We start from the raw sequence: 27895 nt of genomic DNA, 5'->3' as shown, positions 1-27895 counted from the left end.
TTAATGAAGATAAAGCAAAGCCTGTGAGTACTCCTATGATTGGCCGTAGTATTGAGCCTGGAAAAGATCCGTTTTGTCTAAAAGATGAGGTCGAAGAGTTATTAGAGGTCAAAGTTCCCTATCTAAGTGCAATAGGCGCATTATTGTACTTAGCTCAATGCACAAGACCGGACATCTCATTCGCAGTGAACTTGTTAGCTCGACATAGTTCTACGCCAACACGCCGCCATTGGATTGATGTAAAGACAATCTTTCGTTATGGGCTTGTTTTATCCCACAGAGAGAAAAGGAATGACTGAAGTTTGGGATTGAACCACATAAGCCAAAATGGCGCCTTCCAAAATATGGCCGCCGACCATGTCGCTGGCACCAGTGTCGCCGTCGTCCATGGTGGCCGGCGTTCTCTTCCTCCCCTTCATCAAAACGATGGTGATGATTTGATGAGTTTTGCTGATGCAGGGTATCTCTCTGACCCTCACAAATGTTGCTCCCAAATGGGTTATGTCTTTACCATGGGAAGCACTGCGATATCTTGGAGGTCTACAAAACAGACAATTGTTGCTACTTCCTCGAATCATGCAGAGATTATCGCTCTACATGAAACCATGCGTAAATGCATATGGCTAAGGTCCATAATCAGACATATTCGAGGAACTTGTGTTTGAAGTCTACCATAGATAAACCTACATGCATTTATGAGGATAATGCAGCTTGTATTGAACAAATGAAGTTAGGTTTCATCAAGGGCGACAACACCAAGCATATATCGCCTAAGTTCTTTTATAATCAGCAACAATAGGCACTTCTAAAGATTGAAGTGAATCAAATCCGATCAGAGGATAATGTAGCAGACTTATTTACTAAGTCGTTACTCAAATCCACCTTCGAGAAACATGTGAAGAGCATCAGATTGAGAAAGTTATCCGAACTCCCATAATTGTAGTAATCAGGGGGAGATATTGACATCAGGGGGAGGTATGATGTCTACATGTTCGTACATGTTCGATCTCGAAGAGTGAAGGACGTGTACTCTTTTTCTCTTCCTTGAGGTTGTTTTTGTTCCACAAGGTTTTTATTACTCGAACAGGGTTTTTAACGAGGCAACGTTTGAAGCGTTACCATCAAGTTTGAGCAGCACAAGGGGGAATGTTGAAGAATGTTGACATTTGGTGTGCCTTGTCAAACTAGGTTTAGTTCTATAGTTGTAATAGGAGAGAAGGTTCTAAAATTCCTAGTTCTATTCGGAATATATTTCCTTGTATCACAAGACGATGTACTTTGTAATCCCTATATATAGTGCTCCTATTATCAATAATAGAACACACAATTCTCTCTACAATATTCTCTTGCATCCTATTTCCTTAAACATCTATTTCCATTATTTTTTTATTTTCAAGCCAGATAACTATATAATTTTGATTGCAATTTGGGATACCAGATATATGATATTGATTTTACTTTGGAATTTAATAAATTAGGTGAAATTTTTTGATATATGAATGTAGCCCACCCCATTTTCGGATTCTTGATCCGCCACTATGTGTAAGTGGAATAAAGGTAAGAGAACACCTAATTATCAGGTTAGAACTTGACCCAAAAAATAGTTATTAGTTTAGAAAATGTAAAAGTTTCCATTTCTAATAATTCAACAGGGAAAAAGAAGAAGAATGAAGATCCGCACCAGCTGTTGAAGATTTGGAGGATCCACACTGAACTAAATCAAGAACAAACCAATTATCCAAATCTTTCTCACTTATTAGAAACTATTGAAGCACGTCTAACCAAAATTGGGTTAAAAGGCTAGCTACTCATTTTTGGTTAATAGGAGGAAGAAGATTTCAGAATAAAAGGCATGCATGCCGAGTTATTGATTGTCTTGAATCGTATTTTTTGTTGCTGTACATGGGTTGGCTTGCAACAGAGGAAGCCAAATTCCAAAAGCTTCTGTCATCGAAACATGTGTGTAGTGTTAGTTGATTTAGTTCGCTGTCTTTTCAAATAATTAAGAAGCTAGCAAGAGTTTTATACTTTTCCTAGACTTTGAAAACGCTTTTGTATAGTCTTTTCAAATGAGAAGCTAGCAAGAGTAAACAAGGTTTTTGTATATGCACACAAGTATAATCTTCTGCATAGATGAATCATGAATATGTTTGTAAATTTCTCAAGGGTCGCTGGCCTAATATATAGATATCCTGGTCTTGTGCTAACCTGTCTAGATGGCGAGGCTTGAACTCACTCACCTAACAATTTGAACTTGGCTTAGGTTCTAAGTTCTTAGATCCCAATTATGGTTCTCATGTAGTTTTCTACTTTTCTTTGTTTTTGAAAGCAACGGTTTGGCTATATTTTAAGCTTTTTTCTGTTAAACTTTCCCTCTAACAAAAAAAAAAAAAATTATATTCAAATGAACTGTGCATATCATATATATATCATGTATATTTATCATTTCTATCAAAAATATCATCGTTCAGGTAAATAAGATTCTCGTTAAAATAAGAGAGGATTTCGTTTGAATAATTAAGTCTTAAAATTAATAATTGTATGTATGTCATATGTATAACATATTATTGAAATCAAGTAGTTTCTCAACTTCCAGCCAATCCAAGAAATTTGCATGTACTATCTGTTTTTTTTTTTTTTTTTTGCTAGCTTCTTTTGTTATGATATTAATAGAAATTGTAGGGACAATAACAGAGAGAATATACGAAGTTGAGCAAAGAAGGTGGTAGAAAAAAGAAAGAGCGGGAGAGAAGGTGAGTAGGCAAACATAGAATCAATGGATTATAGTTGAAGAATGGAGGGAAGGAAGCTTAGCTTCAAGGCAATGGGGACCCTGCAACCAACAACTATAACATCCCTTATGTGGACACTTTATCATTAGGTGACACCAAATATCACATGCCGCACCCTACCTAGTTCCATTCATATAACATAAACTCCTCCTTCACCATCTACATCACCATTTCTCCTTCTTTCCTCTCACAGCTAACACACCCGCCATGGAAGCCAGTGCCGGACTTGTTGCCGGTTCTCACAACCGGAATGAACTCGTCGTCATTCATGGTCACGAAGAGGTACGTAACTAGTTGGTTAGCTAGTGCAAAAAAAAAAAAAAAAAGATTATGATCTTATGACTAGTTTATGAGACTAATATATATGTGATATGAATGGTGCAGCACAAGCCTTTGAGGAACTTGGACGGCCAGGTTTGCGAGATATGTGGAGACGAGGTTGGACTGACGGTGGATGGAGACTTGTTTGTGGCTTGCAATGAGTGTGGATTCCCTGTGTGCAGGCCTTGCTATGAGTATGAGAGGAGAGAAGGCTCTCAGAACTGCCCTCAGTGCAAAACCAGGTACAAGCGTCTCAAAGGAAGCCCCAGGGTGGAGGGAGACGATGACGAAGAGGATGTGGATGATATTGAGCATGAATTTAACATGAATGAAGATGATCAACACAATAAGGGTATCAAAAACAATGAGCAAATCGCAGAAGCAATGCTCCATGGAAAGATGAGCTATGGAAGAGGACCAGATGATGAGGAGAATTCCCAATTCCCACCAGTTATTGCTGGTGTCAGATCCCGCCCGGTGAGTTACAATTTTGTTTTAGGCACCTAGCAACTACCTGTGCTATTAATAAAAGCACTGCTACACTCATCAAACTTGTTTTATATATATTCTTGTTCATTAACACTTATATGCTGCTATTCAGGTTAGCGGCGAGCTCACATACTTATCTCATGGTTATGGAGATAAGCCTTCTCCGTTGCATAAACGAGTTCATCCATATCCACCTTCTGAGCCTGGTATGTATAAATTTAGTTATCAAATTAGTTGCCAGGCTTTGTCAAGATCATATGTATTGGGCCAACTACTTTTTCACTGACCCTAATACAAATGCAGGAAGTGAAAAATGGGATGAGAAGAAAGATGGAGGGTGGAAGGAAAGAATGGATGATTGGAAATTGCAGCAAGGCAACTTGGGAGGGCCTGAACTTGATGACATGAACGACACAGACGTGTCAATGTAAATGCTTCAAAGAGAGATCACTGCAATTTTATGTTAACATTTTGAAGTCATATATGTATAATGTGAACTTCAATTAATTGGTATTGCAGGATTGATGAAGCTAGGCAGCCACTGTCAAGGAAAGTATCAATTGCATCTAGCAAGATCAACCCTTATCGAATGATCATTGTGGCTCGGCTGTTTATTTTGGCTACATTCCTCCGGTATAGACTTATGAATCCGGTTCATGATGCACTTGGTCTCTGGTTAACTTCTGTCATTTGTGAGATATGGTTTGCAATTTCATGGATCCTTGATCAGTTCCCCAAGTGGTACCCTATTGAGCGCGAGACCTACCTTGATCGCCTTTCACTAAGGTATACATATATATAAGCACTCATCACTAATGTATGGAACACAAAAACTAAGCAGAACTTGCTATTGCACTGTCATATTCTGCCTATTAGTTAATGTCTGATCTTTAATGATATGGTACTGATCTTACATGTGTAATTAATGCAGGTATGAGAGGGAGGGTGAACCAAATATGCTATCCCCAGTAGATGTATTTGTGAGTACTGTGGATCCCATGAAGGAACCTCCACTTAATACAGCAAATACAGTCCTTTCAATCTTGGCCATGGATTATCCTGTTGAAAAAATCTCATGCTACATTTCTGATGATGGAGCTTCCATGCTCACCTTTGAGGCCTTGTCTGAAACAGCAGAATTTGCAAGGAAATGGGTACCCTTTTGCAAGAAATTTTCTATTGAGCCTAGAGCCCCCGAGATGTACTTCTGTGAGAAGATTGATTACCTAAAGGACAAAGTTCAGCCAACATTTGTCAAGGAACGTCGAGCTATGAAGGTACTTTGTGCTAATTGGCCTCATTGATATGATGATCTATCTCTTCAACTTATGTTTGAAATATTAACTAGAACCTGTTTAACATCATAAAGGCTAGCTGATCATTTTTTTGTTGTGTTGGTGCAGAGAGAATATGAAGAGTTCAAGGTTAGGATAAATGCGCTTGTGGCCAAAGCCACAAAGGTTCCTCCAGAAGGATGGATTATGCAAGATGGGACACCATGGCCCGGAAACAATACTAAGGACCACCCTGGTATGATTCAGGTCTTTCTTGGTCACAGTGGAGGCCTTGATACTGAAGGAAATGAGCTCCCTCGTCTTGTCTATGTGTCTCGTGAGAAGAGGCCTGGCTTTTCACATCACAAGAAGGCTGGTGCCATGAATGCCTTGGTAAATATCTAAATCATTCTTCTCTTTCTCTTCTCTTTGATTACATTAAGCTCATAATCGCTTACCAACTCCTATGCATATACATTCAGGTCCGCGTCTCTGGAGTGCTCACCAATGCTCCTTTCATGCTCAACTTGGATTGTGATCATTATGTTAACAACAGTAAGGCTGCAAGAGAAGCCATGTGTTTCTTGATGGACCCTCAAATTGGAAGGAAAGTTTGCTATGTCCAGTTTCCTCAAAGATTTGATGGCATTGATAGAAATGATCGTTATGCTAACAGGAACACAGTCTTCTTTGATGTAAGTCACTGCAGGAAATCAGCTTATCCCCATTTGATGAATTGAAGTGATGTTCATTTTCACTGTCTTTCAGATTAACATGAAAGGTCTGGATGGAATTCAAGGTCCGGTGTATGTGGGCACAGGATGTGTTTTCAGAAGGCAAGCTTTGTATGGATATAATCCTCCAAGGGGTCCTAAGCGCCCAAAGATGGTAAGCTGTGACTGCTGCCCATGTTTTGGACGCCGCAAGAAGCTTCCAAAGTATTCCAAGAATGATGCAAATGGAGATGGTGCAAACCTCCAACTACAAGGTGAACATAAATATTCAGTGTTCTTTATTAATTTGTTACGTGTATATACAAATTTTTATGGCCTAAAGTAACACTTATGTTCATAATGAGTAGGAATGGATGATGACAAAGAGCTATTGATGTCCCAAATGAATTTTGAAAAGACATTCGGACAGTCAGCTATTTTCGTGACTTCAACTTTAATGGAACAAGGAGGTGTCCCTCCTTCCTCAAGCCCTGCTGCCATGCTTAAGGAAGCCATTCATGTTATCAGTTGTGGTTATGAAGACAAAACTGAATGGGGAATTGAGGTAAAAGTTTTATTAAAGATTCTCTTTGGTCATAACCTGATTTAGTATCGAAAGCTAGAGTAGATCTTCTTCATTCTTTATGGACTGTAATCGCCACTTTTACTCATGCAGCTGGGTTGGATTTACGGATCTATCACAGAGGATATCTTGACAGGGTTCAAAATGCATTGCCGTGGTTGGAGGTCTATTTACTGTATGCCAAAGAGACCTGCATTCAAGGGTACAGCTCCCATCAACTTGTCAGATCGGCTCAACCAGGTGCTTCGTTGGGCGCTTGGTTCCATTGAGATTTTCTTCAGTCGCCACAGTCCCCTCTTGTATGGCTACAAGGGAGGGAAGCTCAAGTGGCTTGAGAGATTCGCTTATGTCAACACTACTATCTACCCTTTCACCTCTCTTCCTCTTCTTGCCTATTGTATGCTCCCTGCCATCTGCTTGCTCACCGATAAATTCATCATGCCACCGGTAACAATTTTTAGTTATATTTTACATTCAATCATAGGAATAAGATGATCAAGAAATGATTCGACACAAACGAAAATGAAAATAATTGCACTTCAAGAAAGATTAGATGCATTCACTGTAATTATCTTACTAGAGAAAGAGGTGTCCAGATGCAATGAGAAATCTAAATAATTTTATTCCGGAAATCTGACAAATTTCTATTTCATTCCAGATAAGCACTTTCGCAAGTCTCTACTTCATTGCTCTGTTCCTTTCAATCTTTGGTACCGGCATTCTTGAGCTGAGATGGAGTGGAGTGAGTATTGAAGAATGGTGGAGAAATGAGCAATTCTGGGTGATTGGCGGTGTGTCAGCTCACCTCTACGCTGTTATCCAAGGTCTTCTGAAGGTCTTGGCTGGAATTGACACCAGCTTCACTGTCACAGCCAAGTCTGCAGATGATGAGGATTTTGGAGAGTTGTACGCCTTTAAATGGACAACTCTCCTAATCCCTCCAACCACTATCTTAATCATTAACCTTGTTGGAGTAGTTGCTGGGATTTCAGATGCCATAAACAATGGGTACGAATCATGGGGACCTCTATTTGGAAAGCTCTTCTTTGCCTTCTGGGTGATTGTCCATCTATATCCATTCCTTAAAGGTCTGATGGGGAGGCAGAACCGTACGCCAACAATTGTTGTCATATGGTCCGTGCTCCTGGCTTCTATTTTCTCCTTACTCTGGGTTCGAATCGACCCATTTGTGTTGAAAACCAAGGGACCTACCACAAAGCAATGTGGAATCAATTGCTGAAAATACTTGTATCTTTTGTCTTTCTTGAAATTTGCATCTCCAGAGGATACAAATTCTTGGCTTTACAAATTATGAAGTTGAACCAATAGAAAGGAGATCTATCAGAGTGAATAAAGCTCTATAAAGTTTTTTGTAGCTTGAGTGAAATGTATACAGTTTTGTATTTGTAAGTGTTTACTTCTGGCAACTACATGTTTCCAATCAAGTTTTCAATTTCCAATTTATGTATAAATTGCAGGGTTGTCTTCATTTACTTACTACGTTATAGATGGGATAATTGATCAGATGACCAGTTATAATTTAACTTAAAAGAAAAGAGAACAAAACTTTACCAGTGAGAAGAATAAACTGCAGACTACATGCTTGCATCATGGTACACCTTAACCAGTATTGAATAACTTCTTGTTCACCAGTAGTCTCCACAAGAACAAACACCGTCTTTAAAATGATGGAATCTGTTAGCATCTCTAACTACAATAACTCTCTCTGTGATCTTGGATATAAATTTAGTTGCATTATGGCAATCTAAACAAACCCGTAGATTCTTGATGATTCTGATTTCTGTTCCAGGTGCAGTAGAAATAAGGGCAAAAGCAATGGCCAACTTCTCACTATGAACATTCACCATTAGCTCCTTCTCTTCCTCCTCCACATCATGCAAAGCAGTTCCTGTTTCGGTTTGAAATCCAGCCTCCCTCATCTTTCCTGTTAACTTGTCTAGCATCTTATAGATTTCTGTTGCTTGAGGATGGGAACGATCACCACAGGTGAAGACATGTGGGGTGTCACCAATCTCAACAAGAGTGCATCCAGGAGTCTTTGCCAAATTTCTATGCTTGGCTACCTGCCGGACTGAAGCAGCCTTTGGAAAGTTCCCGTCGGCTGATAATATATTAGAGAGCAAGACATAATATCCTGTATTATCTGGATCCAATTCAAGTAGCTTTTCGGAAGCCAAACGTGCCAGTTTAGTGTCTTTGTGTATCTTACATGCACCAAGCAAGGCTCCCCAAACAGCAGATCCTGGCTCAACCGGCATTTTCTTTATAAATTCCAAAGCCTTCTCTAACTGTCCAGCTCTGCCAAAGATGTCAACCATGCAGGCGTAGTGCTCAGCTACGGGCACAAACTGATGGTTATGAACCATTTTATGGAAGATTTCATCTCCTTCTCTCACCAAACCAGCATGGCTGCAAGCATACAAGACAGAGAGAAAAGAAACGCCGCTTGGGGGGATCCCAGAATCCAACATCTCATTAAAGAGTTTCAGTGCTTCATGGCCATCACCATGGAGGCCATAACCAGATATCATGGCATTCCAAGTGACTACATTTTTCTCAGTCATCAAGTCAAATAATTGCCTAGCTTCCGCAATGCTCCCACACTTTGCATACATGTCAACTAGAGCAGTCAACACATAGATGTTAGACTCAAGATTTTTGCTCTTAATCAAACCATGAACCCATTTCCCAAGACTCAAAGCTCCAAGCTGAGCACAGGCAGAAAGAATGGTAGTAACCGTAACAGGATTTGGACTGAACTCAGACATCATTTCCCGGAAAAGAGATATCGCAGTCTCTGTTAGCCCATTTTGAGTATACCCTGAGATCATGGCATTCCAAGACGCCAAAGTTCTCTTTGCAGACTCATCAAAAAGCTGCCTTGCCGACTCAATCTCATTCAGTCTACAGTAAACAGTAACTAAGGCAGTCGAAACAGAAGGATGCGAAACAATGCCAGATTTCACACAGAAACTTTGAAGAGAGCGAGTGAGCTGCAGATGACCAAAAGGAGAAGACACAGGAACCAACCCCACAATTGTGCTCGAATTAACTTTCTCCCCATAACCAAGCAACTCCTTAAAAAGACCAACTGCCAACACTGTCTCATCATTACAAGTATACCCGGCGATCATCGCATTATAACACACCAAATCCGGCTCACCAATCATCCCAAACACCATCCTAGCCGTCCCAAGCTCCCCGCATTTCGAATACAACGAAACCAACCCAGTAAGCACATGAACATCATCATGAAACCCAACTTTCACAGCCAAACACTGCACCCACATCCCCGCTTTCAGCTCCTGCAGCTCCGCCACCGCAGGAAGCAATGTAGCCAAAGTTGTCGAATCAAAACCATTCCCACCCGCAACCATGTCTCTAAATACCCGAACCGCGTCCGCATAGTAACAATTCCTCACCAACCCGGAAACCATCGTGTTCCACAGCACAGTATCCTTCTCAGGCATTTCGTCGAACACCTTCTGCGCAGTCTCAACCCTCGAAAACTTGAAGTAAAAGCCCACCAAAATCGAACCCACGTACAAATTCGACCCCAACCCATCAACAACCGAGTGCGCGTGGAGCAGAACCCCATACAACTCATCTCTAAAACCCGAAGCGGCGGAGATGGCAAAAGCGTAGGTGTACTTATCAGGGCAAAGAGTGGTGCTTTTTCTGAGGTGGGTGTAGAGAGAAATCGAAGATGAAGGTGAGGCATTGGTGGCGAAGCCTTTGATGAGGACGTTGAAGAGGAAAAGGTCGGGTCTTGGGAAGGAGAAGACGAGGTCACGTGCGTGGCGTATGGCCTTGAGGTCGGAGAACTTGTGGGTGAGCTTGGTGACGGTGACGACGTCGTTTTGGTAGCCGTTGAGGATGATTTGGGCGTGGGTTTGGGTGAGGAGAGAGAGTGTGGTGGCCTTTTTGAGGAGGCTGAGGAAGAAGTTCCGGTCTCGGTGTGCGGAGGAGCAGCTACTTATGTTTCGGCTAATCATGAGTGTTTATGTTTTGTGATTGTTTCGTAGGGTCTCATGATTTTGAATACTGGCACGGCGGCAGAGTCCTATAATTTTTTTTTTTAGTGAAATAACAAGCCCACTTTGATTACGTCATCAAGGGTATTCAAGTAAAGCTAGATTAATCTCCATTGCAGAAGCACGATCATGAAGACACTTAAAACATGCCCGTTATAAACTTGTTGGAGTCAGGAATCGAACGCTAAACATGAAATTCAATACTAGATTGCTCAGGCCTTTCATATTTTGCTAGAATTATATGGTTTTGAATTCAATTCCTCTTTTAAAAAAAAGAGTTTTGCTATTGATTTCTTGGCAAAAATGTCATAAACTTGATGTAAGTTAAATCGTGTTTTTTTTTTTTTTTTTTTTTGATCAAGAGGAAACTTCATTAATAATGAACTGGATACAATGAGTTTTGACATCATCTCATACACAGAAATGGTCACTGGACTTCACACTGGAACTCCAAAATGATTGACTAACGGAGCCAAAAAGGCCCCGACTCAACTACAAACTTAACTTGCACTACAATTAAAAGGCAAAGACAATATGCGCAGGCACAGTGAATCCTTGATACACAACTTTGTCAACACTTAACTCGCCACCCAGAGTCCTCCTGACCTGCCTTTGATCGACCAAGTCTACACTAGTTGTGACTTCGAACCCGACCAAAAAGAAACACTAGTTGTGTTTGGAGCTGTAATCTTCCTAATCTCACGGCTGTTGCTGCTTTATTTGATAGGCTTAATTATAACTACGTTAAAAGTTCTTTTAAAATTAGGTCGTAAATTCTTTTCTTGAAAAAAAACAAAAAAAGTTGTCGGCAATGATTTTGAATTGAGATGCAAACAAACTCAAATGCAAGAAGACAAACAGAACGAAAACCATGATGGTTACATATATTTTCTATTTCATTTCCTTTGAACTTTTGCATCTACATTGACATCAAGTACTTTGCTTCCTTTGCATTTTCTTTTCATTTGCGTAAATACAAAAAGCTAACCGTGGAAAGCATGGAGCCGATGGCTCTTTGCTCAGAAAAGAAGAAGAAAAGAAGGGAATACAACATGTTGACATTCCAAGGCTAAAAACTCAATTTACATTCACAGAGAACCGAGCAGACACTTTTATCTCTGCTCGAGTATGTATCCCTTCGGAATTGCATGGCAAATCTTGTATAATTAGCTTGGAGGCTAGTCAGGTTCAAGAAGTTGTCTTGGTTGCCAAAATTGGCTGCTGACAGTTCCCAAATCTTGTTTCATTTGTATGAGTTGCGTCTTAAGGCTGTATTCCTCTACCTGCTTTGATGAAGAATCAGAAGTCAACAGAAGCCAGTTATTTGGACACAGAATAACTTGGAGAACACAAGGCACTATTGAGCACAGAAGAAAATGTAGATTTGACAGAAGCCAGAGGCTGAAATATTTAAGTTGCTGTGTTACTAAAGAAAGTGAAGTATTTACTGTTTGTTAAAACTTATGGCCAAATTATTGTACCTGCATAACTGCTGCTGAAGCCAGCAATGCTTCACATTCGTCAAGCATGGCTTTCTCTTGCGCTGCTACAACAGCAAGTTCTGAAACCAAACCATTCACCCCCTCCACCTGCTCATATAAAGTTTCAAACTATTAGGTACATTCTTTTGAAAGATAATACCCACCAAGGACAAACTCTGGTTGCAGAAGATAGGCAACCTCTAAATTGGTTGTTAGTGCTACCCACTACGTGTCAAAAAAGTATAGGAAACAAAAGGGATTGAAAAATATCACTACATGATTGTTGTATAACTACAGAAACAAAAATCTCACCCTTGAGAGCAAAGAGCATATGGAGGATCCCATTGCCTGCATCACATCAACAGCTGAGCAGATAGCTACCTTCAAAGAGTCAATATCCGTCTGCAAAAGTATAGTTTATGGTTATGCATAACTTTCACTTACGAGAAAATAAAACTTGATTTCCTTGCAACATATAACATACCCTTGCCCCTCCAGTTACTGGAAGACGGAGAGTGCTTGCCTCCAAATCTTCCATAGCCCCGGAGAAAGCAGCAATATGATCTCTTTCAAGTAAAGCCCAGTCGTCAAGGTAGTCCATCTGAAGAAACATGGTTCATGCAAGGACATGGAATCATATTAAAATTGAGATCACTGACACTACACGTACGAATTCCAACATAAACAGAGATGGAAAATGGATCCACAAGTTAACACAAAAGCTTTTGAACTAAGATATGCCCGACATGATTTACTATATCTGACAAGCACCTCTCTTAGCCCAATTGCTCACTGATCATGATAAAGCCACAAAATTATAGTTACTTTGTTTCCTTCACCATTAACTCCCTCTTTCATTAGACAGATGGATGTTTACAAAGTAGCTCCTATAACAGGATAACAAGGCCAGTTAATAGCTATATCGAGCACTTGGTTCACATGAAAGAAAATTTTAGAATGCATCAAACTGCCTAGTGGGCGATTAGCCACACACTAATTCTTCATAAGTTTGTCCACATTATATCGATGCCTTGACTTAGAATCAATGCACCAAATGGGGAATATTGACAATAATGTTACCACTCTTGTGCAAAAGAGGCATTACCTGACCATTCAATACTGACTTCAGCTTAAGCTCAAGATTTAACTGCTGGAGTTTGATTCTTTTCCTGATTACTGAATCCCACAGGCTTAGTGTAGTGTTCCATACATTCAATAGAGTTCTCTGCACATCAATTAGATATCTTATTTAAATTGGCTTATCCTATGAAAAGGAGAATCAAAATACATTTCTTAATAATTGATATAGAAGCTTGACCATGCAACACATCAATACTAACCAACAAAACAAATCAGTAATCTATACAAACTGGACAACATGCTAACAATCCAAGTTTAGCTTTTAACCTCACTAGTACTCATGAGTAGCAAATAAGAAATTCTCCAACGCATGAACAAACAAAACCCTAGTAGTTCAGGACTGCAAAGACCTAACTTGGTTCAATGTGTATAAAAGTGTTTCCAAGCCCCCTCATATCATCAGGACTATCTTAACCTACGACAAGACATGAACAAATGATTGCAATATTATGATATACAAATAGTTAACAGAATGAGTAAGGCAGATAAATAGGCCTAAAAGTTTGCCAAGTTACATAGACAACCCACCTCTGCAGTTACTTTCTGAATATAAAGTACAGCCTCTGCCCTGGCATTAGCAAATCTCCACTGCAAAAATCTATTGTGAAGTAGCCGCAGCTGATGAGCATCTTCAATGTAAGCTGCACTCTTTTTCCCCTTGAAATCAGCAATGAAACTAAGCACAGAAGTTGCACTGCTTGATTGACAAGAAGTACTCGAAACCCTTGTCTTTGATGGACTAACTCCTCTAGAAGGAGGAGTAGATGGTCTTGAAGTCCGAGATGGACTACCACCTCTTGAAACAGAAGGTGAAAACGCTGATGCCTTACTAGGTGAGGACGGTCGCGATAGGGATCTGACTTTAGGAGTTGCATTTGACAACCTTTCTGAAAAACGCTTGTGCAGTGAACTATCATCAACTGAATTTGCTCCCAGTCTACCACTTTCATGGAGTGATGATAAAATCGCAGCATCACCACCCAATTTCTGTACCGGCTTTCCCAAACCATCAGCTGCAGGCATTCGCCTCAGCATAGGTACCCCAACTCCAGGAGCTGGTGTAGCAAGCTTGAGGATCCTAGGACCAAGATCCATACTTTTGTTTAATGAATTGGAATTGGAATTGGAATTGGAATTGGAAGATACTTTCCCACCTATTCTACTAGGCCATCGATGCTGATCTATCAATCTAGAATGCAAACCATCCACTGGTTTCGAATTCTCTGATTGATCAGACACATTCTTCCCTCTAAGAGGGCTCCTCTTCCTCTCCGGTGTGAGCTTTCTCGGAGCTGCCTCGGCCTGTCTATGAGCCACATTGGACGATGACCTCAATGTCCGATCCGATAAAGCACTAGTTACTGGCTTCTCCTTCTTACTAACACTGACAGGAATCGAAATCGTATCAGACTGAAATGAAACACTCAAACTTCTCATCGTTGAAGGCCACAAACCCTCAGGCAACCGACCACTTCTTTTGGATGAAACATCTACCGAAGAATCCTTCACCGGCGTTGATGGACCAGCCGGCCGCGACGGTGGTGGCGTCGTGGCGGGCCTCCTCCTGTCCGCGGATTGTGATCTCTTTGGCGCCAATAACGAGGATGATGATGTTGGAGAACGCAATGATCTCGAAACATTAGGAGATGGGGCACGTCCGGCGGTGGCGGTTGTTGCGGAACTAGGCCTGGAGGGAGTCGGTGACTTGTAGCGGGAACTAACTTCCCGGATTCGAGGGCGGCGCGTGGCGGAGATTGAAGATGCTGCATTGTATTTTTCGGCGGGAACCAACGGTGGTCTTGGGATCTCCCTGCGCTGTGATTCACCTACATCCATCCACACCATCCAAATCAGACCACATTGATCGGTTCCCTCACCAAATTAACTCCGGATATTTCAATGCTGCTGCTGCTGCTGCTTCAAAATAAGATACTTTTCTCTGCAACAAATCTGCCACAAACTCAAAAAGGTAAGATGCAGTGCTGGAAAGAGCAAAGAATAATACTCAAAACACCCATGAAAAAAGAGAACTGCCAACAATCAAAAAAGCATACATCTTTACAGAGACTCAGATCCAATTGGGAATCGATTTCACAATTACAGCGAATAATAATACTCTGATGTGAAGAAAAATGTTTCTCTTTCATAGAAAAAAGCCCAAATCCAGGCGATGAAATTAGAGAGTTGGGGGTAAACAACATCTGGGGCAAGCAAGCAATGTGGCCACAGCGATTTGCGGAAAGTGTCCACAGACGGTTATGAAGTTAAGTAGGAGAGGTTAGTTGTTTGATTAATTACCCACCAAAAGAAAACTGCAGTGAAGGGTAGAGTGTAGGGCAGGGGGTACCCCTAGGAAAGGGCAAAGACTGGAGAGCTGAGAGAGAGATGAGGAGGAGGGTGTAGGATAAGAGAGAGAAAGAAGAAAGAAGAAAGGGAAAGGGGGGTGACAAACTGGCTTTTGATTTGTTGTGTGGTCCTTTCTCACGGGACTGCCATGGTCGGTTGGGCTTGAAACGGGTCAACACTCCAAAAAACCACCCACCACTAAGCTCTCGGCTCTTTTCTTCAATCAATCTATCATAGCCATAAAAACAAGTAAGCAAAAAACCAAAGCTCTTCTTTCTCACTCACTCTACAACTTTTTCCAAAAAGGAACCAACAACCACTAAAATGCAATAATGCATGATTAATATCCTAAAATATCAACTCCTGCAAATTTACTTGCTTTACTAAATTGTTTTAGGGCTTGTTCACTGTATAAATTTTCGTGAAAGATAAAATAAAAATTACCTAATTAAGGATTTTGTTGCAAGCTTAATATTTAAAGCTTCAATTATTCCAAGGTTGAAGTCTGCAGGTGCTAATGTTCTTGGGGAAATCGGAAAAGACATGCAGCTCCACGTGGACGAAGGATCATTGTCCATCTCCATGAATTTACAGTGTAAAAAAATTGAAAACCAGGGACAGAATTCAGAAGCAAATACGGATATAAAATAATTAACCCTAACACATCTTTATGTTGGAATTAACGACGGATAAGAATAACATTTTTTGTTTTGACCCATCCAAATATTAGATTTAGGAACAAAAATCGATAAAATGGCAGAAACAGATATAAAAAGAAAAATTTGAATTCAAGGAGTGAGTGATCCATGACATTGAACGGGCTTTTGTCTCTGATTTTGAAGACACGTTCAGTGTTTCACTCCGGAGTGTGCAAATCTCTCCCTCCAAAAATTAAAAATAAAAATTCATTGAATCGATCTAATCGAAATTTCAAGACACAAAATCAACCAATAGTTGCCAAACAAAATAGATAATAATTATATCTCCACAAATACTGAAATTCTATCCATTATTGATTCGAAAATGAAAAATTGCTCAGATCAACAAAAACCCTATAATCAGAAGCAATACAAATCCGAGACTCACCGGAGCCGAATGATTTTAGTTTGATCTCCTCGAGAAATCGAGTTGCAAGGCAACGTGGCGGCTGAGAGGTTCGCCGGGAACGGGAGGTGGTAAGGGGGCTTGTGGGACGGTGATCGGAGAGTCAAGGTTTTCCGGCGGGAGTTGTTTGAAGCGGAGAGAGGGGGAAAGGAAACTGTTCAAAGGCTGTGGTGGTTGATTTGAGGAAATAATTAAAGTGTGTTTTTTAAAAGACCAAAAGAAAAAAGAAAAAGGGGATTTTAAATTTTTGAATAAAAATAAATAAAATGGGGAAGAAACGGTTACAGTTGGGAGGGACCGGGAAAGAACGTTGATTTCGCGCCACCTCTTTGGCGCGTTTCTGCTGCGTTGTGCTTGCGCCCACCTAAACGTTATGGACCAGATAATGATGTTAATTGAATTTAATTAATTTTTTTGAAAATTCAAATTTTTTTTTTTTTTTGAAGATTCAATTAAAATTAATTAGTGTGAGCATTTGAAAACCATAGCACATCATTCATCAAATAAAAAAGAAAAAAATTAATTTAGTATATTAGTTGTGAATACTAATATTTCACGAGTCTTTGGAATTAGCCCAACTAATGAAAAAATGTAAAGAATATAATTAGAAATATTATAAAGATTCGATTTCTTCCGATATAACGAAGAAATAATATGATGATTACATGTTGAGTTTAACTTAGTAGGACAGCTTTCTGCATTTAAGGAAGTTGAAAGGCCAACTAATGTATAATAATCAACCCTTGTAAGTTTATAATTAAAATGGTACAATGTAGAACATATATATCAATGGTCAAGGGAAATGATGAAGGGGATTAATTATTCATTAAGTTAACCAACAAATTTTGGTTTTCTTGAAATATCCAATTAGTCGAATCAATGGCCTATCAAAAGAGGTACGTAGTCGACCAAACAGAATTTCTGGATAATTGTTTCCAACAATTTCTGGGGAGATTGTCAGATTGTGGTTGGTGACTGCTAAAATAAGATTGGAGATGGCAAAAAAAACCTGCAAGCAATTAATTGAAATACATATACATGCATATCAAACAGTCCTCGACAACAGTACCAAAAAACTAAAGGAAATATTGCTATATATTAATGCACTAATAAGCCATATATCCATCATCTTCGACATAGCAGATGCATGTATATCAGTCATTCTGCAATGAAATTCAGTGACACTCAACTTCTGCTAGCTAGCAGTTTGCTAGCGATAGAATTTATCATCATTTCGGCCGGCGATTACTGAGCTAATTAATTGTTTTACATAGTACGTACTGAATCAGTAGCTCAATGTATAAAACCTCAAATTAAGGGTCAGAGGCTCAGAGCTAAGCTAATTACAGTTCATCCTCGATTTTATTTAATTGACTGCTAATTGACCTCCAAAGACTTGGCAAGGCCGTGTGTAGGAGTCGCTATCGCTGTGAGACCAACCAAGAATCATATCCCTACACGCATAACTATGTTCTATTCAATTCTCTCACAAGAAGCAAGCAGTTTTATTCTGTTTTGTACGTTTCTTGTTGTCAAAACTTTAAGTTTCTGGGAAGAAATGTTTGGTTTCCTGTAACCTACCAAAAGCCACAAGACGAATTATTACGTAGGACAATTCTATGAAATATCAATAGTCTAAGAAAAGAGATGAATAATTTTGATTCAAGCCAAGATAAAGAAACATGTACTGGTGCATGCATAGTGAGTAATCATGATTGCATGAACTAATCAAGTAGCTCAGTCCTTACCTTTTATTTTCCCTCCACCACCACTTCAAAATTCTACATGATAAAAAGTGCGGAAAGTCAAAAGGTACGTGCTTCTCCTTCTGTCAAAAGCAGCTTCTGCTTGTTGTTCATAATGTCAATACTTTTTCTAATTCGATTGAAGTTTTAACTTTTCTATGCTTTCATGCTAGCTACACATTCCTCTCATCATTTGTTTAATCCGTAATTTGATGTTATAGTTCCTCCCTAGCTAGACACTAATTAACCAGACATTATGCGCTGGCAATATTATCATATCCCTGCTGCTTTTAGCCGAAAGCTGGGAACCCCATTTACATTGATTTACAGCAAGATTGATCGATCGAAAGTTCACAGCTAAAGTTTAGTATTTTGGTCCGACAGAATCTTGGAATATATGAAGCAGTGCATGAAAGATGAACTTATAAAATGAACTACTCTAATCACCACTTTATGTAACTAAAGACGGAGAAAACTTGCATCTCAAAATTTATCAAGTACTCTGATGTATTAAGCATAGATTAGACATCTTAACTAACGATGAAAACATATAAGATCAATCATACTCCGAAGTTTTGCGAAATATCTCTTAATTATTCCTCTTCTGGGAACGTACGTCTATACTATTTTTGGCCCGACGACAACATGCATGTAACGCAGATACAGTGTATCTAAAGAATTGTATTGTCTATAGGCGAAGTCCCTAGCCTTTCGATAGTCTGGAGTTTGGACAGATCATATGTTCTGCAACTATCTGCTTTAGTTAGAAGTTAAAGCCTAAATTGAACGCTTTGCGAGTTATCCCCATCTCTTAGGGCCTACCCAGTTTACTGTTGCTTGTTCTTTCTAAATTAATTAATATTTTTCACCTCCAAATACAAACAATACACCAGAAACAACGCTCATATGATACATATTATTATCATGAAATCAATAGAGATTAAGCTCATAATTAGTTGAATAGGCATGTCATTCCATGTTATAATTTAAAATCTATATAAAGTGACACTAATTGAGAAAAAAAAAATAGTATAAATAATTATGCAGTGATTACAATATGTGAAAGTTGGATAATGCAATATTGAAATGCAGATTCAGCCAAATCTTCTTCATGAATTAAAACTGAGAAAAAAAAGACCAAATGATGAGGCCTCATGTGCCAGAATATAATACGAAACAAGAATGGAATGCAATCATGGCGAATCGAACCCATGCATATGCCATGCCCAAAGCATGTCCCTACTCTTATTCCAACATATAAATCTTGTATTTCAGAGCTCTTCAAGGAAGAAAGAACAAGGAAAATCTGCTACTTGTTCTAACTTGTCACTATGTGCTTCCATCCCATGTGGGCAACTATGTCTACTTTATTGGTTCCACTAAATAACATGAGCAATGTTGATTATTCTGAACAAAAATAATCCACATTGACCACGTTGTCGTTCTAATAGTCATAAATTCATAATATCTATGAATATACTCACCGATTTTACTTGTGTTTGGTTTCTAGTTCACACTGGACACCTTGGCAGAGACCCCAATTATAAAAAAGAATACCATTATGTGGTACTCAAGTCTGAATACATGGAATGTACGTGTTTGACATGCATTAGAAAAAGAGAAAAATATTGCAAATTCTAAATTTCTAGAGTCAAAACGATGTATAACATGATAAATTGCAAATAGTTCGCTTTCTAAAGTCTAGTTAAATCTACATAGGGTCCTTGAACCTTACAGGATCTTTCCCAAGTCAATGTGCTTGGAACCAGGAGGGCGTCTGTCAATTGGGGCATCTTTGGTTTCGTTGAGGTAGGAGAGACGTCTCTGTATTATCAAACAGAAGGCTCGTGTCATGGTGCGATCACCCTCCTTCAAGCTGCTCATTTGCTCTTAAATCTCAGCATTATATCCAACTTAGATGATAGTACACCGTCTGATAAACTCTCTGGCGGACAGAAACTTATTATTCCATCATTATTATGCATCAACCTGATTAGTGTGTTGCAAATTTTGAATCCTTGATGGAATGAGAAATCTCATCAATCTGCACAAGCATAACAGCAGGAGGTATGTAAACATCATACACTATACTAACTCTTATTCTTCTGTAGCTTTATATAAATCATGCATGCATGTACCTCAGGTCCCAAGATCTTGAACATAGATGATTGAGCTTGTTTTGAATGGCAAACGAACTTGAAACCCTGAATATGCTTCTAGTACTCCAAAAATCCAGCACTCCGAGCCTTGCCCAAAATTGACTCTATGCCATCATTACACAATCCAAATTTTTTTGCCACTGCAAAACCAGCATGCATACCATCCACAGCTGCACTTACAATCCCTCCAGCATAACCTGCTCCTTCACCAATAGGGTAGAGACCTTTCAACGATGTGCTCTCATAAGTTTCAACACTGCGGGGAATCTGGATGGGAGAACTGGTCCTAGTCTGGAATTAATTTATGGAAACTGTGTAAGATACTGACATCAATAATCTATTGTTCTTGGTGCTTATATATAGATACATAATTTATATTCGGCAATGAGGTATAAACCATTAGTTATGTAACATCCTTGTAATATAAAATAACTGAAAAAGTAAATTTAGTAGCTGGGAATACCTCCACTCCGTGAAGAAGGGCCTCTTCGCAGATAAAGCCCGGTAACTGAAGGTTCCAAATTTCAAGAAAACAAAAATCTATTAGTAACGAATAGGCGGAACAGCACATTAGGTATAAACGTACAGTGAGGGTCAATAATAACAAGTAAAGAGAATTCAAAACCTCTTTGTCAAATGCTGAGATTGACTGCTGTAAAGTCTCTGTTACATAATCAGGAAATAACTTGTGAAGATTTGCTGCCTTCACTCCTAATCGATAACTTGACTGTGGCACAGATGTTACTGGAAAGACAAGCCAACCTTAGCTTTATGAGCATATAATATGATAGCAAAACGATGAGATATGACATAATAATCTACCTGATAATTTATTGTCCATAAAATCTGTAACTGTCTGCACAGGCACCACAAAATTTCCACCTCCCATTCTTGCCGCTCTTTGTTCAAATTCTCTCTGAATGATTAGAACATTAGAACATGTTTTGAAGTTTTAGGTCTGCCAATGCTATTATTTTGGTTGAAATTATCAATGTGCATGGAGGAGATACCAATCAAACTAAAAAAATTATCGAATGTGCAACCAGACTTGATCTAACTATGATCACATTAGCAAAAGGAAAAATAGAATAAGGAAAAAAAAATTTAGGTTCATATCACCAAAAAAAATGACAAAAAAGGTCCTTAAGCTAATCTTCAAGTTGCAATCCCTTATAACAAAAGCTGGAGGGGCAAATGTATAATCAATAAGGAGAAAATGAATCTAACAGAAAAGATACCTGAAACTCAACCCCTGCTAGAGGTCCATGGAGATTCAATGCACCAAAATCTTTTGTTGAGACGGTCACAACAAGTGCAGCATTTGCCCACTTTGAGTCACGTCGAGAAAATGACATGCCATTGACACAGATTTCAGATGGATTTGTACTTGTCAGAACAACCTGCAAATACCATCTCAGTGACTTCATCCATTGTAATATATTACAGGTGAATCCATCATCTAATGATGAACCATTGCATCTTTGCATTATGCATTTATGCATAATTCATGATCAATCATCCAACTAGCCATTTCCAAAGCCCATTAGTGGTTGGTTGTAAATATGTGAAACTTTGGATCATTTGGTGCATTGAGAAGCCAAAACAGCAATTAGGATCATCAAGAAACTCAAAAAAAAAAAAAGAAGTACCTGACCACCAGGACACATACAGAAGGAATAGCAGCTTCGACTTGTTGCATGCAAAGGTTCAGCCCTGTTCTCTCCACTTACATACTTTGCAACCTTGTAATCTGCCACTGGTACTTTACCGCGTCCTCTGCAAACCTCAGTTGCCAATCCAGAATACTGCATAGTAGAAAATTTCTAGTAGTATGAAAGGATGTACAAAGCATCACTCAGAGTTTCAAATGAAGCTGACAAGGTAACCAACCTGTAAGCTGTTTACAACTTCTTGAGGATGCTCAATCCGCAAGCCAACCTGTTCAGCAACATAAGCTTTTGTCAAGTAAACAAACTATTTCCGAAGCTCAAGCATAAGAAGCAATGGGATTTTACATTGATACTTGTCATTTTAGCCACCAAAAGGATGGTATACAAACTTCAGAAACAGATAAGGAAAGATAGCAGCTCCATGTTCAGTTCATCATATGTATTAACTATTTCATCTGGCAAACACGCCATACAAAACATCTTCTCTTCCTTACATCCACTTACCAACTACACTATATAATGGTACTAATTATGCCACTGACCACATGCTTCGCTGCTGTGATCTTTTAACACAACTATAGTATCATAAGTTTCTGAAAGGTACGGTAGTGGTAGGAAGATTCATGAACACATACATAACTACATAGATACATGTTTCTCTGGATACTCCAAATAAAAGGAAGTAAAATAACTCACAGCAAAATCTTTTGGGATCAACTCAATGTTATGAGATAGAAGTGTTTGATAAAGATCCCGTGCAGAATGTCCAACAGCCAGAACAACAGCATCGTACTCCCATTTCTTGCTACTAGACTGTAACCTGTCGACTGAATCAGAAACTCTGACACCTACAACTTGTTCATTATCTACAAGGAGATCATCAACCCTTGTCCCAAACTTGATGGTCACCTGAGCATGTAAATAAACAATTACACACAATCTAGGATATGTAAGAAGTAAGAAACATATATATAAAATGCAGATCTTATTTTTGCAAGGAAATGTATATGTTACTCACACCCAGCTTTAGTAGATGCTGCCGAAAATTGCGAAGTAGTGGAACCAATTTATCTGTTCCCAAATGAGGCTTTCCGTTAACCAAAATTCCTTCTGGAGCTCCAAATTGAACTAAAGTTTCCATAACCTGAGAGAAGTAAAGAATTCTCAATCAACCCACATAACAGTGGATAAAGGAAAATCTATACTATTTCACTTGAAAGAAAGGAGATCAAATGATACACTTGACAGGACACATGCATGGTTTAAATATCTAAAAGTATAGACAATGGTTCTAACCGCCAAAACACTCCCACTGTTTCTTCCAATCCTAGTCACCAGCTTTCCATCACTCCAGGTACCTGCACCACCCTGCCATGAATAAGTCCTTGATAAATGACTCAATGGTAAAGATATATGTAAGAATGTATGTGTGGCACATGTTTCATCAAATCAGCAAAACGGCTAAGAGCACAAGGTGAATCAAGTTACAAGTATAACCTCTCCAAAGCAGAAATTGCTTTCAGTTTGCAAGATCCGGCGGACAGCCAATGCACCAATGTCGCGCCCCCTCTGTTCAACAGGCTGACCTCTTTCTATTAAGGTGACATCTGCACCAAATTCCGCAAGAACAAGGGCAGCAAACAGCCCAGATGGTCCACTGCCCACTACCGCAATCTTGGGTTTTCTAGCCGTTGGAAATTTGTACGATCCTTGAGACCCATTCAGCATTGTATTTCCACTTTCTCCGGAAACTGAACTTTGATGCACTTCTTTCAAGCCATGTATAATACTCGTCAAATCTCCAGATATCTTTGCTTGAGGCATGTGTTCTACCAGCCCAACCTTAGGCTCCAACTCCGAAATGAAGTCCCAAGCACGAGGCTCTAAACTCAATAGCTTATCAACATCCATTTCCACTATGTAAACGAATTTTGGTTCTTTCAACCTCTACATTCAAAATTAGCACATTACTTCTTGATTAACCAAAATTAGTCCAACTCTTCTTTTATCATTCAAAACAATAATTGATGAATTCACCCCTAGCCAAAATGTAAATAACTATTAACACACACCTTCCTTGCATCAAAAGATTTCCGAACCACGGTGAAGGCCTCCGACGGCAGCATTGAAGCAACCTGTGAAAAACCATAGATTACTATCGCGGCTGAAACAACTGTAATTCTGATTCAGTAAACTCTTAAAGATTGAATTACCGGAAACTCGAGCACTTTGGCAATTTCCTCAAGCAAGCTCTGGGAGACGCCGAGGAAGTCCTTTCCGGGGTCACGGTCGACCGGAACTCCGAGCTTGGAGAGCCTCCAGATGCCCTCGTATTTGTTCTTGACGTTGCCGACGATATCCTTGTGCTTCAATTTGAGCACCTTCCTCTCCGACGGGTATCTCTGCCTGCCGGACCTCTTGCCGCTGGAGATTTTGAGTGTGTGGCGGCGAGGATGAGGGAGTGCGCGGCGGCTAGGGTTAGGGTTTGGAGGGCGGAGGAGATGGAGGTGGAGAGAGCCAAACTTGGAGGGAAGGAGTGACATTTCTTCACAGCTCCAGTCTCGCGCTTCTAGCCAAACTTGGAGCTACTACTACTGAATTTGAGATAAGGAAAGCTGATGCGACGTCGTTTAGTGTGTGCTGAATTTGAGACAGCAAATGGAACTCCCACGAGGCCACGACGTCGTTTTGGGATACATACGCGTACTATAAATCATATGATACGACATCGTAAGAGGGTCATATCTTCATCACAGACAGGTTCGTCTATGGTACAATTTTACAATAATATACCGATGCATCAAGTAAACCAACTCGATACAGAAGTAGACTAATTTGAGATAGTTGAGCTGGTCTACTTATGCATGGAATGAGTCTATCTCTCTATCAAATCTGGTGGTATTTGATAGATTGGTACAGTAGAATTTTCCCTAAATCACATCTCAGTCTCAAACATCTAACGTTCATATTTGATATTTACAATAGCATCATTCATAATCATTGTAAATGTTTTGCTTATTTTATGTAAAACATTGTACATTCATAAATCATAATGATACAGTCAAGCTGAAGCTCCCCAAATATTTCATCTACAAAACTTGAATGTTTATTATTTATCATGTTTCTCCCACAATAACTAAGCACGAAACAATACATTGGCGCCATAGGTGTGGATGGCTAAGATCTACACTCAATGTGCTGAAGCTTGCAGCGAGTTAAACTTTCTGAGAGCAAAATTCTAACTTCACCAACTGCTTGCATCTGCATCACGAGATTGGTAGAAGTCATCTGGTCGTACAATGTTCACTTCTTCAAACTCATCGTCATCTGAAATCAACCGAGAAAATTTTTAAAATGTTGTCTCAAAGTAAACATAAGCTAAAGGAAAATATCATCTACACAATGCACATGTCAGTTAACTTTCAAAGCATATAATGAATTCCGAGTCTAGGGACTTAAAGGGGTTACAAACATATAAAATCCTAGGCCTTTGTTTAGCTTTCAAGGATAGAACTATTACAACAAACCAGTAGCAAGTAGTCTATACCATCATTACAAAGATATTAGTACTTAGAGCTGTGGCTTAGTCATAATAGTAAACATATAGATCAAGCCATTCATTGTCGTCTCTTCTTGCTCAAACAGAGAAGCCATTTTCAATTGCCAATATAATTTTACATTCTACCACAATATCAATTGCCATTCTAGAACTCTAATAACTATATAGGAGAAGTCAAAGTTTATCAGAATCTTTTAAAAATGACAAAGAAAATGCATCTCAAAACTCAAACAGCTACGCCAATGGAAGATTAACTATATAAAGCGCATAGAAACACCCAAGTGCATAATCCACAAAGGTGGCTTTGACACACTGGTATCAGTATGAACCACTAACAACTCCAAAGAACCAGATAAACATCTCCAAATACAAGATTGGAATAAACTTAAGGTCAGAAATAACAACGTAAATAAATAACAGAGTAACTATGTTTCTCTTCTATACATAGAATCATAATCCAACCATCGAATCTTCACTTACAGATGGAATACAATTCAAGTCAACATGATGGCATGACTGAAAATTAGAACCATTCATATACCAGTACAAGCAACTAAACCAAAATACCAGCTATTATATGAGTACGATGCATAAAAGTCGAGGGCCAAAAAACAAAAGGATAAGAGACTTGACCTTTTCTCAAAGTCAGTGCTACAACGCCATCATTTTCCACCTGGAAAAAAAAGAGAGAGAGAGAGAGACACGATTATAGTAGATATACATATCCAGTGCTCAGTCGATCATTAACGAGAATCAGGTTACACACAGGAATATAGTTGCAGTGAAGAATCTATAAAATCAAAGTGAGAGAAGGGGAGAGAGCAAGAGAAGAACTATGATAGTCAACTAAAAAGATATGTAATGTTTGTTTGGTACCTTTTGATCTGCCAACGTCTTTGAATCTTCCAGTACTTCCCCAGTACTGACTAGGATCAAGCACTGATCATTTACCGGTTGATCAATAAGATTTTGCAATTTCTGCTTAATATCTAAAATTGTCTCGGTTGGTTCACACTGGATAAAGTAAGTTGTCTTACTACGCTTAACACGGATATACATGGCCTGGGAAAAGGAAGTTACTAATCAGGATATAGTTTCTCACGAAAATGAACAACATTTTACAGTCCAGAAACAAGACTTACCGTAACCTTTAGTACAGGCCATTCATTTTCAGAGTATAATTCAAAGAGATACTAAAAAGTCGGTAAAATAAATCTCCATGCATAAACATGACACCAAAATGCAACTTAGCATCGGACCATATCCACAAGCTTCATAAACTCTTACATTGTTGTATCTAATTCTGAATTGTGTTCTAAAACATCAGATCATAACCTTCTCTAATCACTCTTTTCTGAAAGAAAAGAAACAGTTCCATTATGTACAAAAAGTTTCGAGAGGCTCATTTGTGTAATGACCACCCGATAACAACGCTTTACACATGGAACTACTTAAGGGAGGACACATCATATCCTGTTTCATAAGTAGCATCATTTGCTTCCTCCCATACCAGGAGACACATGGGACGCATATTGGAATCACTGTCTTGTTTTATGTAGTTTTCATAGCCAACTGAATGTCAAATAGATGTTGTTTCCTCTAAGCACAATCTTATATATACAATTATTTGGTAAGGAACAAAAAGGCCCCTAGCAACTTAACTAACTTCAGGATTTCAGTCTACTCATACATATTGACACTTAACATAATGGTTTAAAGCAAGAAAGAGGATCATATACACACCATTGTTCAACTGTGAACTCAATATGAGCACGAATCCACTGCTGCCACAAAATTCCTGCTCAATCAGAACCAAAGATCACATGCGCACGTTATGCATCAGAAACAGAATCACAATCAAGCAATTTAACAATGAGATCACAATTTGATTCATAAAACTGAACTTGCAATTGTATCCCACTGATTTTCTCACTAAACTAAACATATGGGTAAACGCTATAGTTGGCTATACAAGCGCTACTTCAAAAACATTAGATTGTTTGTAATAAATATAAACTGGGTATTCTGTATTCAATATGAACACGGAAATATAGACCGATTTTCAGAGATACTATTCTCTGAATTGTTTGCTCCATATGAGGAAGCACGCAAGATTAACGTTAAAAACCAAAGACGTAAGTTGAGATTTTTCAACCTGGGGAACGCGGCGACTTGTATTGCTGGCCTCAGTCTTCTCCGGCTAAACGAATCGAGTTCTGAGGGTCTTTGGCTTCTTTAGGTGAGACTTACCCCTCCACCGGTTTTTTTTTCTTTTTTGATTTTGTTTGTTATTCCAAACAAAATATGAATTACCCTCCCGTCCCGGTTTATTTCTTTTTTTTTAATATAACTAGCAGGGCCCACCTAGCGTGTCGAGAGCAAGGTCATAGTTTTTGTTTTTGTTTTCCATCTTTTTCAAAAAAAAAAAAAAAAAACATTTTATAACGTAATTAAACCACCGAGG

General features: G+C 39.1%; 5 protein-coding genes across 8 annotated transcripts; 1 reads left to right on the top strand and 4 right to left on the bottom strand.

Annotated features, from left to right (window-relative positions):
* Window positions 1-2889: 2889 nt before the first annotated feature.
* On the top strand, window positions 2890-7661 carry LOC133708496 (cellulose synthase A catalytic subunit 7 [UDP-forming]). The gene is made up of 12 exons (XM_062133964.1): window positions 2890-3074; window positions 3177-3590; window positions 3715-3808; window positions 3906-4029; window positions 4122-4388; window positions 4534-4879; window positions 5006-5269; window positions 5359-5571; window positions 5645-5864; window positions 5958-6154; window positions 6266-6619; window positions 6831-7661. The coding sequence occupies exons 1-12, from the start codon at window positions 3000-3002 to the stop codon at window positions 7410-7412; spliced, it is 3150 nt and encodes a 1049-aa protein (XP_061989948.1). The 5' UTR covers window positions 2890-2999; the 3' UTR covers window positions 7413-7661.
* LOC133708507 (pentatricopeptide repeat-containing protein At4g30700) lies at window positions 7241-10243 on the bottom strand. Its single transcript, XM_062133973.1, has 2 exons — window positions 7745-10243; window positions 7241-7380 (listed from the first exon to the last, which is right to left on the bottom strand). Exon 1 carries the CDS (start codon window positions 10186-10188, stop codon window positions 7819-7821), a length of 2370 nt encoding a protein of 789 aa, XP_061989957.1. The 5' UTR covers window positions 10189-10243; the 3' UTR covers window positions 7241-7380; window positions 7745-7818.
* Window positions 10244-11085: 842 nt separating this feature from the next.
* LOC133708516 (AUGMIN subunit 8-like) lies at window positions 11086-16514 on the bottom strand. Of its 4 annotated transcripts, XM_062133982.1 has the most exons (8): window positions 16281-16510; window positions 14903-15422; window positions 13377-14798; window positions 12814-12933; window positions 12193-12309; window positions 12021-12110; window positions 11709-11816; window positions 11086-11510 (listed from the first exon to the last, which is right to left on the bottom strand). In XM_062133982.1, exons 3-8 carry the CDS (start codon window positions 14691-14693, stop codon window positions 11406-11408), a joined length of 1857 nt encoding a protein of 618 aa, XP_061989966.1. In that variant the 5' UTR covers window positions 14694-14798; window positions 14903-15422; window positions 16281-16510; the 3' UTR covers window positions 11086-11405. The 4 variants fall into 4 exon arrangements, with proteins under 4 accessions (XP_061989966.1, XP_061989974.1, XP_061989981.1 ...); XM_062133990.1 differs by lacking the exon at window positions 14903-15422; XM_062133997.1 differs by lacking the exons at window positions 14903-15422; window positions 16281-16510 and adding an exon at window positions 15639-15787.
* Window positions 16515-19576: 3062 nt separating this feature from the next.
* On the bottom strand, window positions 19577-24460 carry LOC133708451 (uncharacterized). The gene is made up of 14 exons (XM_062133912.1): window positions 24086-24460; window positions 23945-24007; window positions 23370-23819; window positions 23169-23240; window positions 22891-23016; window positions 22569-22781; window positions 22093-22140; window positions 21852-22007; window positions 21441-21602; window positions 21025-21118; window positions 20828-20946; window positions 20666-20710; window positions 20182-20493; window positions 19577-20087 (listed from the first exon to the last, which is right to left on the bottom strand). Exons 1-13 carry the CDS (start codon window positions 24413-24415, stop codon window positions 20260-20262), a joined length of 2112 nt encoding a protein of 703 aa, XP_061989896.1. The 5' UTR covers window positions 24416-24460; the 3' UTR covers window positions 19577-20087; window positions 20182-20259.
* A 402-nt stretch (window positions 24461-24862) lies between these two features.
* LOC133708474 (uncharacterized) lies at window positions 24863-27736 on the bottom strand. Its single transcript, XM_062133948.1, has 5 exons — window positions 27587-27736; window positions 27175-27229; window positions 26308-26493; window positions 26065-26104; window positions 24863-25199 (listed from the first exon to the last, which is right to left on the bottom strand). The coding sequence occupies exons 2-5, from the start codon at window positions 27175-27177 to the stop codon at window positions 25117-25119; spliced, it is 312 nt and encodes a 103-aa protein (XP_061989932.1). The 5' UTR covers window positions 27178-27229; window positions 27587-27736; the 3' UTR covers window positions 24863-25116.
* Between the last annotated feature and the right edge of the window lie 159 nt (window positions 27737-27895).

The sequence above is a fragment of the Rosa rugosa genome, chromosome 1 (assembly GCF_958449725.1).
Source record: "Rosa rugosa chromosome 1, drRosRugo1.1, whole genome shotgun sequence".
Classification (NCBI taxonomy): Eukaryota; Viridiplantae; Streptophyta; class Magnoliopsida; order Rosales; family Rosaceae; genus Rosa; species Rosa rugosa.
Note: the sequence above shows the minus strand (reverse complement) of the source record. Positions and strands in the feature narration are given on the sequence as shown.